We start from the raw sequence: 16,264 nt of genomic DNA on the forward strand, positions 1-16,264 counted from the left end.
AGTGCAACCGTTAGGACAGGAAGTGAGGAAGACTATGGTATGCAGCTGAAACCTGCAGGACCCTGGGACACCAGAAGGCCCCCCGCTGGGTTAGGACCTGGCCAGGCCAATGGAGCCAACACCCTTATTCTGCCAAAAAGAGCCAAGGGATCATTAATGACCAGAGGGGGACCCGACCTGGCTGTGCACCTTCTGCAGCGCAGCGCCCCCTGGTGCTGTGCTGAGGCACTGGCTCTAGCACTGACTGTGGTGGGAGAGCGCCCCCTACTGAGCCCCCAACACTGCCCCCAGCAGCACAGCGCCTCCCTCCCAGTGTGACGTTTGCCCAACCGAGGCGGTTCCCACCTCGACCAGCCGGGACCCCCTGGGACGACGGCAGGGCAGGGGGTGGCACTGGGGAGCCCTCCCTCAGAAGTTGGCCTCCCATGCGGGCAGAGGGAGCAGAGCCCTGATCATCTCCCCAGGGGCAGGCTCCACTGACGGTGGGGTGGGGTGGAGGGGGCAGGCTCAGCCTGGCTCCCGGCTGGGAAAATCCTCAGCCCCCTTTGCAAGGCCATCTGCAGCCAGCCCCGAAGGAGTCCATGCTACAGGGGCTGGGCCCAGGTGGGAGCTCTGGGCCGGGGGGAGGGGTCTGTGGAGTCCTGCTAACTGCACCCCCGAGCTTCACACGCCTGCCGTGCCAGGAGCAGCCCCTGGCTCCCTGCATCAGGCTGCGGCTGCCAGAGCTCATCCCCCGCTCGCAGCTGCCCTGCGTCCAGCCCCGCAGGGGCCCCTCCCCAGCACCAGCTGCTCAGCTCCTTGCAGTGAGTAAACAGCAGCCCCACTCACCACCTCCCCCAGCTCCTGCAGACAGGCCAGACACCACACAGCTCCCCCACAGGACAGCTGCTCCCAGGCCAAGGAGTCCCTGCAGCCTGACCCCCAGCACCGGAGACCCAGGGGCAGGGGGGGAGCTCCTCCAGTATGTGGTTGCACTCTGACTGGGCCTCTGGGCTCTGCCCACAGGGATCACCCAGCTGAGGGCAGCACTGGCTTGGCCTCCCTGAGCTGGCTCTCTGGGGCAAACACCCTAGGGTGTGGGGCCGAGGGGGCACACAGCCCGGCCTTGTCAGAGAGGAGAGGCAGGCTGTGCCAGGGAAGTTACTATGCCCTGCCCTGCCCACATGCTCCACAGTGCCTTGTCAGGTATCGGTAACACGGTCCCAGCCCCACCACACGCAGTGGTGACGTCACCAGGGAGAAACTGCGCCCTGCCTGCTTCAGATGCCCCAGCTTGGGGTCTGACACTGGCAAACTACCCCCCAGGTACATGGCAGAGCTGGACAATCTGCCCCGCTCTTCTCCAAGGAGAAAAAGGCCTGGCATGGGAGACTGGACTCCTGCGTTCCATTTCCTGTTCGGGAAGGGAGTAGGGACTAGTGGGTTAGAACTGGGGGGCTGGGAGCCAGAGCTCCTGAGTTCTTTATCCTGCTTTGGGAGGACTGTGCTCCCGCTGGAATTCTGTGCCATTGCGCAATGCAGAATTAATGTTCCCCACAGAATTTTTTTTTCATGCAGAATTTGTGATTTCAACCAAAATGCTTCCTTTTTCCTCCTGTCTGACCCTAGCTGTGCTGCCCTCCCTCCTACATTTGGGGGTCTACCGAGTTTGCAGCCATGAAAATTGCAACACAGACCGTGAAATCTGGTCTCCCCAGCGAAATCTGGTCTCCAGCCTCCCAGCTCTGAAGGCAGCACTGCTGCTAGCAACAGCAGAAAACGAAGGGTGGCGAGCAGCCACCGCTCTGCCTCCTCCTGTCTTGTCGCTGTCTTGTTACAGACGCACGTGCTGACTGGTATTTTGAAATAAATGACCAAAATAATTGAAACTGGCCTGATTATTTTGTTTTATTTTGATAAATAAAATATGCAGCATTTTGAAATATTGTGCATATAATTTTTAATTTTTTGGCACAGAATTCCCCTTGGAGTAGAGAGTGGAGTCAAGTGGGGGTGGGCTAGGGGGTCAGTGCTCCTGGGTTCTGCTTGGGGAGGGAAGTAGGATCGAGTGGATTAGAGCCGGGGAGGGTTGAAGTCAGATTCCTGGGTTTTATTCGCAGTCCTGCAACTGGGTGAATTCCTTCCCCCGAGGTGCCTTACTTTGCCCTCTATAAAGCGGGGAGAAGGATCCTGACCTGCTGGGGAGGTTGTGCAGAGCTCTGAGATCCTGGCAGGGATGGGGCAGGGTTGTCGCTGTGCCCACTGGCGCTGCCTGCCCCTAGCTTGGTTCACCCCATGGAAGTGGGCAGCCTGTCTGCAAGGAGAGTCTGTTTCCTGCCCGCTAGCATGGGGGCTGCGGTGCCAGCAGGACAGCTGCAGGGTACTGGAACCAGCCGGGGGCAGGGCAGGGGGGCCAGATGAGGCTTCTCACTATCCCAGGGGCTGGGAAGGATGGAGATGGGCCCTATGCATGGGGCAGGGGCCCCTTTCAGAACGCAGCAGCTCCCCTGCAGCTGGCCAGTCAGCCCCCAACCCTTCCCAGCAGAGTCTCCTGCAGGCTGGATGGAGCTGCTCAAGGGCTGCTCCCTGGGGTGATGCCTTGTAATGTTGGCTCACAGGCCCGCACACAGAGCCAGCAGTCTCCCCACGTTCCAGGGCTGCTTCTGCTCCCAGCCAGGCCCTTCCCAGGCACGGGAGAGGCCGTGCCACCAGCACCAGAGAGGGCAGTGCCAGAGAGCACTTGGGGCTTGGGGTGGTGGCCCTGCCTGAAGACAGGGGCTTCCCCCATTTGCAGCGAGGTGCTGCCATTCCCTGCCCAGGTGCCCCTCCCAGAGCCCAGGGAACACAAGGGCACTTGTCAGGCACACAAAGAGCCCATTGAAAGTGCCCTGTGACAGCGGGGATGGCGGGCAGCCAGGGGGTGGGGTCGCCCCTCACACCCTGCCCTCCAGCACAGCTCACCCCAAAGAGCGCAGCCAGGCGGCCACCAGGAAACAGCCCTTCCTCAGCTCAGGGGGAGGGAGCATGCGGCTCACACTACAAAGCCCCTTTTCTTGCAGAGTCGGGGATGGGGGTTCAGCCTGGAGCCGGCAACGTGCATCACTGGGCCTCGCTGACTACCACCAGCCCAGAGCCCAGCTCTCTGCTTGGCCACTGCTCTGCTTCTGCCAGCCCCTCAGCCTGGCCTCAGACAGGGTGATGCTCCAGCCCTCCTGCCAGGGAGCTGGGACCTCGTCACATGGGACATTTAATTCCTGCAGACGCCCTGGGGCTGGCACTGGGTGGTCGCTCTCCAAGGTGGGTCCCAGCCCCCATAGCTGGCGCCAGGGCCGCAGGGTGAGCCCAGGGCGTGGCTGGCTCCGGCCTGCTTGGCTTCTAGAAGGCCAGATGCTAACATGCTGCTCAGCGGCCTGCGGGGACAGGGATTTCACTTGGGTGCCTCGTGGGGAGGTGGTCCCTTCTCCCAACCAGGGCCAGGACTGACACCGAGCTGGGCCTGCTGGCCAGCTCCACCAGCGTGAGATTCTGGCCTGGAGCCCCCTACCACCCTCAGGACCGGTGCAGCACTATCAGGGTCAGGGCGAGCTGCCCTCCCACATTGCCCTGCCAATGTGCCCCAAGGTGCCCCTCCAGGGCCCATTGCCCAGGGGAGGGACTGAATGTCTTTTCCAGCCCAGGAATCCGAGAAAGCAGTGCCAGGGCCAGACGCTTTCTAGTAAAACCCATCCTGCCCTGGGTCTCTCTGCAGCAGGGCCCAGGGCTCAGCCATGTCCCTCGCAGCAGGTATGGCCCTGGCCCTTAGCCTCCAAGCTCACTGTACCTGGGCCATAGGCTCAGGAGGGCAGCCTCAGCCCTGCCCCAGCTGGGTATGTGCCCTTGTCAGCCCCACTGGCTACCAACGGGCATCTGGGCACAAGAGCGAGAGTTCAGGGGCTTTCATGTCAGACTGTGCAGCTCTCTGGCTGTACAAAAGCAGGATTGAGCACATGGGGGGTGCACACAGGGTTAAAATGAGAGTGGGCAAGCAGAGGGTGCCCATGGGAAGCCTTGCACCAGCAACACTGCCCTACAAACATGCCCAATGGCCCCAGGCAAAAGCCCAAAGAATTGTGCCCACAACCCCCAGTGCCCGGCATCGGGAGGTGCAGCCACGTGCACATGGCTGGGGCTGCGTTTGTAGCCAGGCACTGGGAGTGGCGCGTTGGGGGGCCCTGGCTCTGGCTCAGCCCTGGGCTGGAGAGCAGCCTGCTGCAGGAAGCCCAGCCTGCTCCCTGGCTGCCCCAGCAGCCACTCGTCCTCCTTTTAAGGAGCCCTCGGTTCTCGGCTGCGCTTTGTTTGCACTTGGCTGGGGAGGGAGATGGAAAAAATGCCTCCGGCTGCGGAGCCCTCAGCTTCCTGCTGCTGCGTCCGGCGCCGGCTGAGCCACCCCTCCCGGGCACCCGCTCCGGGCTGCACGGGGCTGGGGGCTCTTGGGACAGACCTGGCTCACCATGACCTGGGGGAAGGCAGAGTCTGCCTTGGAAATCACTCCCTCCCCTGCCAGGGCACTGCGCGGATGGCCCACTGCCTCGCCACACGGTGCCTGGGACCTCTGGAGCTGACAGCAGAAGCCAGCCCAGCCCTGGGCAGGCTCCTCTCGTGAGGCAGGGCACGTGGGGGGTGACACACCCAGCTCGGCGCTCGCGCTCAGCACAGACCCTGGGGCTCTCCAGCGCTCCAAGCTCGCTGCCCTGGGGAGACCTCTGAACTCATGAGCCCAGCGAATGACCTTGGCAGGGGGCAGGGTAGCCGTGGTATTACCCAGCTCACACACAGGGGCTGTGTCCCAGAATCAGGATCAGGGCCAGGAGGCAGGTGGTGCCCCAGCATGCCCACGCCACCAGGGGAGATGGTCCGGCCATGTGACGTGGCCACAACAGTGCAACGTGCGCTTTGCCTGTGAAGGCAAAGGCCCAGTGGACAGAAAGCCCCTCTACACGGCAAGGGGAATCCAGCCTCAGTGCCAGGACGAGGGCAGCAAATTGCAGTGAGCTTGGGGTGAGCAATAAGAGTGACGGGGGGTCGCCTGATAGGGAGAGGCGGAAGGAGCTGGAGCTGGCCAACCTGGCAAGAGAATGGGCTGGCGAGGCCAATGGTGTCCTGGGTGGGAGCTGGGGGCACAGTGCCCTGATCCCCTGCAGCACTGAGCTGTGCAGGGATGGTTTCTACTCTCCCCTCTCCTGGCTGCCGTCTGAGCACCTGGTAGCTCTGACTGCTCACCACGTTCTCCGCCCTAGCAGCCAGACGAGCACCAGGCCTCTCTCCTTTTACACAGCAGCCAATGGCGCCATCCTACAAGGGCACTTGGGGGGGAAGGAGAGCACAGTGGTTTGAGCATTGGCCTGCTAACCCCAGGGTTGTGAGTTCAATCCTTGAGGGGGCCATTTGCGATCTGGGGCAAAAATTGGGGATTGGTCCTGCTTTGAGCAGGGGGTTGCACTAGATGACCTCCTGAGGTCCCTCCCAACCCTGATATTCTATGATTCAGGCAGAGCTGGGACTAGATCTTAACGTCACGTCCATGCTCCCCTCCAGAGCCACTGACCGAACCCAGGAGTCCTGATCACGACCATTCCACATGCAGCCCCCTGGCTAGCAGCTGAGCCACAGAGGGGCAGCTACTCCTGGAGCTCAAGGACTGGGGCTAGGAAGGCCCAGGGTTCCAGCGTGCCAGCGACCCACAATGGAGAGATCTGCCAACTGGGGTAGAAAATAAACAACCCAGCCTTGCAGCGAGGGAACCGGCTCTGCTGCTAACAGCCAGGCAGCCTGTCCCTGATGGGGTGGCCCCGGTGCCCCACACTGCGACCCTGCTCCCGCAGGCAGGATGCTGCTGCCCCAAGATGCAATGGAACCACAAGGCTGGGGTGGGCAGGTTCCATCTCAGCTGTTTTTCAACAGAAAACTCTGGTTTCGACTAAATGAAATTTTTCACAAATAGCGTCAGCTGCCTGCAGAACAGGATTTTTTGTCCAAAATCCCGAAAACCACAACAGTTCAATTTGGAGAGGCTTACACGGTGCTGCCTGAGAATTGTAGTTCGCATGCCTCGTTGTCCCCATTCTCCTCTATGGGCCAGTTCCCTAGCTGGACTACAGCTCCCATGATGCACCATGGCTAGGGACTCTCATGTTGCACAGCCTCTCTGCACTAAGAGGGGAGACCACAGTGCATCATGGGAGCTATAGTCCGACCAGGGGACCTGGCCTATAGAGGAGAACTGGAGCTTGAGAGAGCTGAACCATAACTCCCATGAGGCATTGTGGCAGCAATTCTGAATCCAAATATTTTGGCATTCACATTTTTATCAACATGCTGAAGTTTTCTATTGACCTCCCCACCCCAGCTAGCCCAGTCTGTGCCCCCCCCCCACACGCAGCCTGGGCCCCCAAGCCCTTCACTTACTGAGGGGGGCCTCATCGTCCGGGTCAGCCACAGTCATACCTGCCAGATGGGGCTGCCCTGCTGCACCCGGTTGGGCTGCACCCCAGGAGCAGGAGGAGGAAGAAGATGGAGGATGGAGAGGGACAGGACAGGAGAGAAAAAAAGAGAGAAAGATGGGCAGTTACTGAGAGAGAAGAGCTACAGCCGAGGTCATGCAGGGCCAGAGCCAGCAACCCAAGAGAAAGGCCCAACGCTACCGCTAAGCAGAAGAGGAGAGCCCCAGCCCTGACCTGAAAGCCAGGCCATCACTGCCGCACATGCTGCCTCCAACCGTCATCGCCACACAGGGCCACGCTGCCTCCTGCCACCACTGCCGCACAGTGCCACGCTGCCTCCAACCATCATCGCCACACAGTGCCACGCTGCCTCCTGCCACCACTGCCACACAGTGCCATGCTGCCTCCAACCATCATCACCACACAGTGCCACGCTACCTCCTGCCACCACTGCCACACAGGACCACGCTGCCTCCAACCATCACCACAACACAGTGCCACGCTACCTCCTGCCACCACTTCCGCACAGTGCCACGCTGCCTCCAACCGTCATCGCCACACAGTGCCACGCTGCCTCCAACCATCATCGCCACACAGGGCCACACTGCCTCCTGCCACCACTGCCACACAGTGCCACACTGCCCCCTGCCACCACTGCCACACAGTGCCACGCTGCCTCCAACCATCATCGCCACACAGGGCCACACTGCCTCCTGCCACCACTGCCACACAGTGCCACGCTGCCTCCTGCCACCACTGCCACACAGTGCCACGCTGCCTCCAACCATCATCGCCACACAGGGCCACGCTGCCTCCTGCCACTGCTGCCACACAGTGCCACACTGCCCCCTGCCACCACTGCCACACAGTGCCACGCTGCCTCCAACCATCATCGCCACAGTGCCACGCTGCCTCCTGCCACCACTGCCACACAGTGCCATGCTGCCTCCAACCATCATCGCCACACAGTGCCACGCTGCCTCCAACCATCATCACCACACAGTGCCACGCTGCCTCCTGCCACCACTGCCACACAGTGCCATGCTGCCTCCAACCATCATCGCCTCACAGTGCCACGCTGCCTCCTGCCACCACTGCCACACAGTGCCACACTGCCTTCTGCCACCACCGCCACACAGTGCCACGCTGCCTCCTATCACCACCGCCACACAATGCCACGCTGCCTCCTACCACCACCAAGCCATGGCCCTCACGGCCCCAGCAGCCAACCCTGCCTCTCTGTTATACTTGCACCCCAGCCCCACCCCCGCTGCCTCCCCCTGCCCCCTCCCTTGCTTGTGCCACCCATGAATGGAGGCCATGCCCCAGGCAAGGGACAGGGATATGCCCGCTCACACCCATCCTGGGTAACTCCCCTGGGGTCAGAATGGATCCAGACCTCATGATACCCCCACCTCCCTCCACGCTCGGCTTAGACTCTCCCACAGGCCCCAGGCAAACAGGCAGCATCGTCGGGCCTGTTACAAGCTGCCCAGCCCAGCCCAGCCGGGGCGAGTGAGCGCTATTTGTGATGCACTGTATACTGGGGAAGGCAGAGCTGCCATCCAGACTTCCCAGCCCTGAGCACACCCATGACTTGCCAGCCCATTGGTGCCCACCACCAGGAAGCTGGGCCGTGTTGCTGCTCTTTGGTTGCAGTTTCGGCCCCGCCCACCAGCGCCCACCAGCTCCACCCCTTACCCATTGGCAAGAGCGTGACGCTCGGCGTCCGGCTGGTGGACAGCGGCATGTCAGGCAGCGCAATCCCACTGCCGTTCTCCCCGCTGCCGTTGCCATCTGGAATGGAAGCAGACAGAACAGGGGCCGTGAGCTGCAGCCGCGGTGTGGGGCTCCTGGCAGCACCAGCTCCCCAGGGTCGGCTAGGGTCAGGGCCAGTCACGCCGGCAAGGAAAGGACCAAGCCCCATGCAGGGTTCCAGGCCCATCTCCCTGGCACTGAATACCCACCGCTCTTGTGAGGGAAGGCCTGGGGACCCACGGGCCACGGCCAGGCTGCTGTGGAGCTGGCCTGGTAAAAGTGGCACCTTCTTACTCAGCTCCCTGCCTGGAGGAGTAAGACCCAGAGTAGGGATACTGGGCAACAGTCACGCTCGGAGCTGGTAACACCCAGGGACAGTGCTGTGCAAACGGAGCAGGTGCCCGTCTTGTTCTCTCCCAGAACACTCCCTCCAGCTCACAGGCCACGGCCCAGCTCCCCCTCAGGACTGCCCGTTATTGCCATGGGCATGGCGCCAGTTCACGAGCGCATGCCCACAGGGAGCTCAGCCACCCACTGCGGGGGCCTGCACAGAGTATCTGGGACTATTCTGGCTACGGCCGGAGGGGATTTCCCTGCTGTCTGTCCCTGCCGGCTCATGAAGCCCTGGGGCCACATGGGCGGGGGCTGGGAGGACGAGAGTCCTGTGCAGCCCCAGAACTGTTACACGGCACCTTTAGGACTTGGCGGGGCGCCCGGCACTTCCCCCCAGCACATGTCAGGGCTGCAAAGCCCCTGCCTGGGTGGGAGTGTTGGCCCCATGTCCCCAGGGAGCTGGGGCACAGGGGACAGGAGAGCAGCCATGCATTTTGGGAGCCACAGGAGCCGGCCCTGTCCCTCTCCCAGCAGGAGCAGGGGCTGTCAGTGGGGCGGGAAGCACAGATCTCAGAGCCCAGGCCAGGGAGGGCATGCTGGAGCCTCGCAGCCCCTACCTCCTGAGGCCTCATCTGCCAGCATGTCCTCGTCATCAGAGAGGTCGACATCACTCCACCAGGGTGTGCCCGCTGGGTCAGACTCTGTATCCTCGGGAAAGGAGGCTTCGTTCAGCCCCTGGGCAGCGTGGGAGACCTGCCAGAGAGAAGCCCGGATAGCATCAGTCAGTGGCCGGCCCTTCCTCTTGGCAAACCAGAACCAGGGCTGGATCAGCTCCCACAGCACCCCTTGCACATGAGACCCAAGGGGCAGGGTTTGAGGGTGTACCCGGCACACTGCCCCAGCATCCCCAGTGCTCCCTTGAGCAGGGGAAACTTCAGGGCTTGTCTAGCTGAGGGAGAGTCACCCTCTCTCACTGCAACAATGCCCCAGGTGCCAAGCGGCGCTGGCAGGAATGCAGTCACTTCCCTGGCACTCAGTTCAGCCACACAGGCTGGGGCGGCTCTGTGCAGCTGCCTGGATGCAAGCACAGCCGAGGCCCGGCAAGGCTGCTCCAGCCACTTGGCTTTGCTCCACCCGGCGTCGAGCGCAGGAGGCGAGACCGGATAGTGCCCAGGCCCCTTTGTCGGGCTGCTCTACGATTTACGATTGCACTGCATTCTGCCCTGTGTCTGACCCACATTCTGCTTTGGCCACGTGCAGTAGGGGATTAACAGCCTGTGATGGAGGCAGGGCACTCCCCAAGGAGCTCAAGGGACCAGGTGAAAGAGACCAGCACGCTTCTGAGCCATTCAAATGCAGGCAACCCCCTGGGACCAGCTCAGCGATCGATCGGCAGGTTAAAAATTCCTGGTGGGAGCCACCAAGCCAGCGTCTGCAGGGAAAGCTCCAGGCCAGCAGCAGAGCCCAGCGAGTGATGGCTGCCCGAGGGGCAAAGGGGGCAGTAACAAGCCAGGTGCAACGGGACATGAGTAATCGAGTGGGGGAACAGACGCCACACAGATGCCAAACCAGACATCAAATTTACTTTAAAACAATTGTACAAAGGAAAAATAGGTCGGACGATTACAATGCCACGCGTAGAAACCTGTCTCAAGAACATAAGAATGGCGATGCTAGGTGAGATCAATGGTCCCTCTAGCCTAGTCTTCTGCCCTCCAACAGTGGCCAATGTCAGCTGCCTCAAAGGACAATTATCAAGTGATCCATCTCCTGTTGACCACTCCCAGCTTCTGGCAAACAGAGATTTAAGGACACCCAGAGCGGCAGGTGGCATCCCTGCTCACCCTGCCTAATCGCCATTGATGGCCCTATCCTCCATGAACTTTATCTCATTCTTTTGTAAACCCAGTTTTACTTTTGGCCTTTCTCAATATTCCCCAGCAAGGAGTCCCACAGGTTGACTCTGCATTGTGTGAAGAAATACTTCCTTTTGTTTGTTTTAAACCTGCTGCCGATTAATTTCATAGCATGACCTCCAGTTCTAGTGTTATTAAAAGGAGTTAATAACATTGCCTTATTTGCTTTCTCCACACTACTCATGATTTCATAGACCTCTATCATATCCCCCTTGGTCATCTCTTTTCCAAGTTGAAAAGTCCAAGTCTTATTAATCTCTCCTCATATGGAAGCTGTTCCATGCCCTCATCATTTTTGTTGCCCTTTTCTGAACCTTTTCCAGTTTTAACATATCTTTTTTTGAGATGGGGCGACCAGATCTGCCCACAGTATTCAAGATGGGGGTGTGCCAGGGATGTCTACAGAAGCAACATGATATTTTCTGTTACGCTCTCTCCCCTTCTTCGTGATTCCCCCACAACAGTCTGTTTGCTATTTTGACGGCCGCTGCACGTTGAGTGGATGTTTTCAGAGAACTCTCCACACTGACTCCAAGATCTCTTTCTTGAGCAACAACAGCTAATTTACACCCCATCATTAAATATGTGTAATTGGGATTATATTTTCCAATGTGCATTACTTTGCATTTATCAACCTTAAATTTCATCTGCCATTTTGTTGTTCGGTCACCTAGTTTTGAGAGATCCTTTTGTAAGTCTTCACAGTCAGCTTCTGACTTAACTTTCTTGAGTAATTTTGTATCATTTGCAAATTTTGCCACCTCACTGTTTACCCCTTTTTCCAGATCATTTATGAATATGTTGAATTGGACTGGCCCCAGTACAGACCCCTGGGGGGACACCACTATTTACCTCTCTCCGTTCTGAGAACTGACCATTTATACCTACCCTTTGTTTCCTGTCTTTTAACCAGTTACCAACCCATGAGAGGACCTTCCCTCTTATCCCATGACAGCTTCCTTTGCCTGAGAGCCTTTGCATGGGCTGGTGTTCACTGCAGGCTCCTGGCATGGCCTCGCCAACATTGCTGAGCAGTAAAGTCATGCTGGCCTTTGGGGGAGGGACAGGGGCAGTGAGCTCATCTCCAGCCACCCACAAGCATTCCTGGGCCATGTGCTCGCAGCGGCCATGATCTCAGCCCATGGAATTCCGGGGGTTGGCGTGGGGGGGGCTAGGGAATCCCCAGACAGCTCCACAGCTGGAGAAGATGCCCCGGGGGGCACCCGTTCCCCTCAGCAGGGCTCAGCATGCGCCTCCCCTCCCCGTGGTGTCGGAGCACCCCGCAGCACTGGCTGCGCCTAGGGGGGCTGTTCTCATCTTGGGCTTTGCTCCCTCTGTGTGGCCAGCCCCCCAGGAGTGACCTCGGGGAGCGGGTACAGCCCCACAGGTGGCCATGCAACCGCACAGATGGCACGGGCTGAACAGAGCTCAGAAAGGGAGGTCACTGGGCCCCAGGCCTGAGTGCTCGCTCGAGAGACGTGCCCACAGTGTGGGTCCCAGCTCACCCCGCCGGAGCCGCCTCCCCCCCAGGCGCGGGGCCCAGCTCACCCCGCCGGAGCCGCCTCCCCCCGGGCGCGGGGCCCAGCTCACCCCGCCGGAGCCGCCTCCCCCCGGGCGCGGGGCCCAGCTCACCCCGCCGGAGCCGCCTCCCCCCCGGGCGCGGGGCCCAGCTCACCCCGCCGGAGCCGCCTCCCCCCGGGCGCGGGGCCCAGCTCACCCCGCCGGAGCCGCCTCCCCCCGGGCGCGGGGCCCAGCTCACCCCGCCGGAGCCGCCTCCCCCCGGGCGCGGGGCCCAGCTCACCCCGCCGGAGCCGCATTCCCTTCCAACTGGCCCCACCTCATCATGGGGGCTTCCATTGCTAGCTGCAGTCACCCCCAGCCCCGCTGCCAACCCTGCCCATAGGGGAGACACGACTTTGGCACTGAGGTGCCCACGCAGGCCGGAGAAGGCCTGAAAGTGTTTGTCCACGGGCTTGTCATCCTGCCGGGTTTTTCCTTACAGATCTCAGGTGGCGGGGAGCCAGGGCTCGGTGCTCTCACCCTGAGTCTTCCCCGGACACGTCCTCCCAACCTCTGCTCCTTCGGTGCCAACGTGAAACTGGCACCACTGGCTGAGAATCCTCTCCCCTCCCACACCACACAGTGGCCGCAGCTCCCAGATGTCCACAGAGACTCCTGCGGCAGACAAGACCTGGCCCAAAGAAGCTTCTTTTCTTTTTGCAGGTCACCTTGAACCTCCCGATGTCAGGGGGCCCCATGCACCAATGCATCAGGACTATCATCTCTGGGCACCGCGCTGGGACCCTGCCTGTTGCACCCTTCCCTCCGCCCACACTCCAGCAGAGCTCCACAGTCCCGCGGCCACCCAGGCTTCCCTGGCACTGCTCCCTGGAGTGGCCATGGCCGCTTCCTGCAGCATCCTGGCAAATGCCAGCTTGGGCCGCCAATATTCTGGGTAACCCCTATGGCAGTCTTCTTCACGCCCGCTCCCCCATGGGCGTACAGCGCTGTGCACTGTTCAACAGCCTCACCCCAGAGGCAGATGCATTTCCATGGCAGGGGGGACTGATCCCCGGCACATGAACCTGGAGTGACTCCCCTGATGCCACAGATTTACACCAGGGAAACTATGAGCAGAGTTTGGCCCATGCACTATCCAGCCCTTTGGGATCCTTCAGGCAGGAAGGCGCAAGGGGATGGCCCCCAGCAGCAAACTCAGTTCCAGTGGGAACTAGTTCAGTGCAGCTCAAAGCAGCACTTTGCAAGTCATGTAAGAGGCCCAGGGCCGATGGCCTTGTGCCCCCCGCTCCCAGGGGCAGCAAGGAGTGGGCATGCTGGCAGCAACACCCCTGCAGCCTCCTTCTGCAGCACGGATGGGTGCTGGCATGCCACTACCTAGGGGTAAACTGTGGTCCATGCTCCTTCCCCCAAGTTGAGGGCTGACAGAAATCCAGGAGCCCACCCCAGACTGGAGGAAACAAGATCTGGCTTCTGGCGTTGGCCCTGGGGCAGCAAGGCCAGCCAGGTGGGGTGCATTGTCTGCTCCATGGCTTTCACCCTGGGGTAGGGCTGAAGGGGATCCACATGCAGAGGCCATGTGCTCCCTGGCCAGAGCTGATCCTCCAAGCCAGCTCCCAGCACTGCCTCATTGCTCTGACAGGAAGCAGGATGCTGGCTTCCACAGGGACTCATCTTACGCTGATTAAAGCAAAGAAAACATCCCCAAGCTGGTGGGGGTCAGGGGGCTGCACTCCTCTGTTTAGCCCTGGGCCTGTGGTGGGAAGAACAGGGGCTCTCACCCCACTAGAGCCTCCTGCCCCACAAGCTACTCAGAAACTGCTTTAGCTCATAGAAATGCAGCCAGCTCTGGGGTGGGAACAGTGCACAGCAATGCTGCATGCTGCTTTGGGATGCGAAGTGGAGAAGAATATGGATGAAAGTGCAGGGAGATTCGGGGGGCAGGATTCACTTTCCTCCTGTGTCCAAAGCAGGGCACAAGCCCCTATGGGCAAATGGGCACAGGCCCCTTTTCACATGGTATCTGAAAGACACCCCCTGCAGCAGCAAAACCCCCTCCTGAGAGACACCCACGCTGCTCCCTGCAGCACAGTGCCACCTGGCACTGGGGCACCAGCTCAAAGGGAAGAGTGCCCCCTGCTGGGTCACCTGCCCTGCTCCCTGCAGCACCATGCCCCTAGTGCCATGCTGGGCATTAGCCCAGCACGGACTGCAAGGGAAGAGCCACCCACCCTGCTCCCTGCAGCAGCGTCCCTCCACTTCCTACTCTGGGCAGGTGCAAAGGGAAGGACGCCCCTGCTGGATCCCTCACAGGCCTGCCCAGGACTGCAGCCCCCACGAAATAACCTAGAAGTGGGAGCTCTTGGGAGGGGCTTGGGTGGGGCAAGGAGTGACATGAGCCTGGCAGAGCACCTAACACCACTCTGAGCCCACACGCCCACCCTGAGCACATCCAGCCCCAGCCCACCACGTACCCCGCATGGAAGAGCTGCAATCCAGCCCACGTACAGGGAGAACCAGCCATGACCCAGCTCATCATGGGGGTTCACCCACCCCAGCAGGCAAAGGAAGGGGAAGGGTCCCCACAAGGCAGCTCTCTGCCCAGGAGCAGAGAGAGAGCATGCATTGGGGTGGCAGGGCGGGCAGAATGGCCTGAGTGCCGGCCCCCCCATCCCTTCTGTCCTTCTCCCCAGAGATCAGCAACCCCCTCCCCTGCTGCACCCCCAATCTCCTCCCCTGAGCCCCACTCATTCAGCCCATCACATTACAGGAGGCGCATCCCAGTACAGCGATCGCACCCGCAGCCAGCCCCTACTGCCAGCCGGTGGCCCTGGCGGGGGCCCTTCCTGGAGCAGCTTGGGCGCATGCTTCCCTGCCCTTCCCCCACCCCACCCCGCTGGCAGCGAGTGGCCTGGGGCATCAGACCGCGACAAGGCAGGAATTCGTCACAGCAGCACTTTCCTGTGCAAACACACCGGGTCATTATTCCCGGGTGATCGGCGCGGGGACAAAGGCCTGATGGAAACAGAAAAGGTATTTAATCAGCCCCGGCTGTCTGAATGGGCATGAAAAGGCCAAGGGGAAACAGGAGCTGGCGATCCATGCAGTCTGCAAATGCCAGCATGGCACCATGCCAGGCTCCACGCACACAGCCCCCAAGAACCCAGCACTGCTGCCCTCCCAACCTGGATAGCACCAGGTGTCCCTATTTATCCCCATGCCACTCTCTGCCCTCTGCCAGCTTGGCATCTCTCCTGGCACTCGCTGGGAACAAAGAGATCTCCTACAGCCAGGTGCCAACAGGGTGCAGGTAGAGGGGACTCCAGGGCACTGATGCCACATGCACTGATGGATACAAGGGTATGATCTCCCAGCCTGGCACGGGGGGCCTGTGGGAAGTGGAATGAAGACATGATGCCCAGCAGGGGTTCAGCTCCAGCCTGGCATGGCCACATGTCCCAGCTGCCCACGGATCTGCCCAGACCCTGGGCACGCAAGCCTCAGTGTGTGGCAGTCACTGACCCAGCGAGCGGGCCCGAGTACACCCCTGTAGCGGGCCCCTGCTAGCACAGCAAGGAAGAGAGCAGAGATCACTTCAAAGGGACCAGCTGCTATGCCCAGGCCTGTGCCAGGCTCAGGGCACACCAGCCACAGCGCTGTGGCTTGGAGTTTGCAGGCAGGTCACTGCAGTGTTTGCCAGCCAGCACCCATGCACCCAATCAGCGGGCACATGGCACATCACTGCAGCTGAGGGTCCCCCTGCGACCCAGGGGGCAGCCAGCCGGGGGCCACAGCCGGAACCACCTGAACAGGTATGTGCCCCAGCCGTAATCCACCAGGGGTGGGCATGCTGAGGGGCTCTCCCATGCCCCTGGCCTGGTGGCTGGCAGAGCCTCTGTGTCTCTCCTGGAGTGCCCCCGAGACTTGCCCCAGCAGCCCCTTTGGAGGGCTCTGATCTGCTGCAGCCAGAGCGTGCTGGGCCCAGGACACATGGATGCGTCTAAGGCTCACAGATGTCTCCCAAAAAAGCAGGCCACCAGCCGCACCGCCAAGGCACCGGTGACTCTGGGCTGGAGAAGACCCTAAGCCCAGGGCTGGGCTGCTGAGGGGTGGGACTGGCACACACTCACCCCTGCTCTGCTCAGGGCAGGAAGGAAGCTGAGGGCAGATCCCATCACCGGCTCTAATCTTAGCCTTGGGGCTTGGCCCGGCCCCTCGGGGGAGGCTGCCCCAGCCCTGACGTGAGGTCTGGCCCGGCCCGTTCTCAGCAGGATCCTCCCG

General features: G+C 61.0%; 1 protein-coding gene across 3 annotated transcripts in view; it reads right to left on the reverse strand.

Moving 5' to 3' along the window:
* HSPG2 (heparan sulfate proteoglycan 2) overlaps positions 1 to 16,264 on the reverse strand; it is a 203,334-nt gene that overhangs the window by 146,850 nt on the left and 40,220 nt on the right. For 2 of the 3 annotated variants that reach the window (XM_075121175.1, XM_075121176.1), the window contains exons 2-4: positions 9,167 to 9,302; positions 8,160 to 8,255; positions 6,424 to 6,498 (exon numbers count right to left, since the gene is read on the reverse strand). In XM_075121175.1, coding sequence (XP_074977276.1) covers positions 6,424 to 6,498; positions 8,160 to 8,255; positions 9,167 to 9,302 — 307 coding nt within the window. The remainder of the gene's footprint in view (positions 1 to 6,423; positions 6,499 to 8,159; positions 8,256 to 9,166; positions 9,303 to 16,264) is intronic. The other variant, XM_075121177.1, reaches the window with a different exon arrangement.

The sequence above is a fragment of the Caretta caretta genome, chromosome 18 (genome assembly GCF_965140235.1).
Source record: "Caretta caretta isolate rCarCar2 chromosome 18, rCarCar1.hap1, whole genome shotgun sequence".
Classification (NCBI taxonomy): Eukaryota; Metazoa; Chordata; order Testudines; family Cheloniidae; genus Caretta; species Caretta caretta.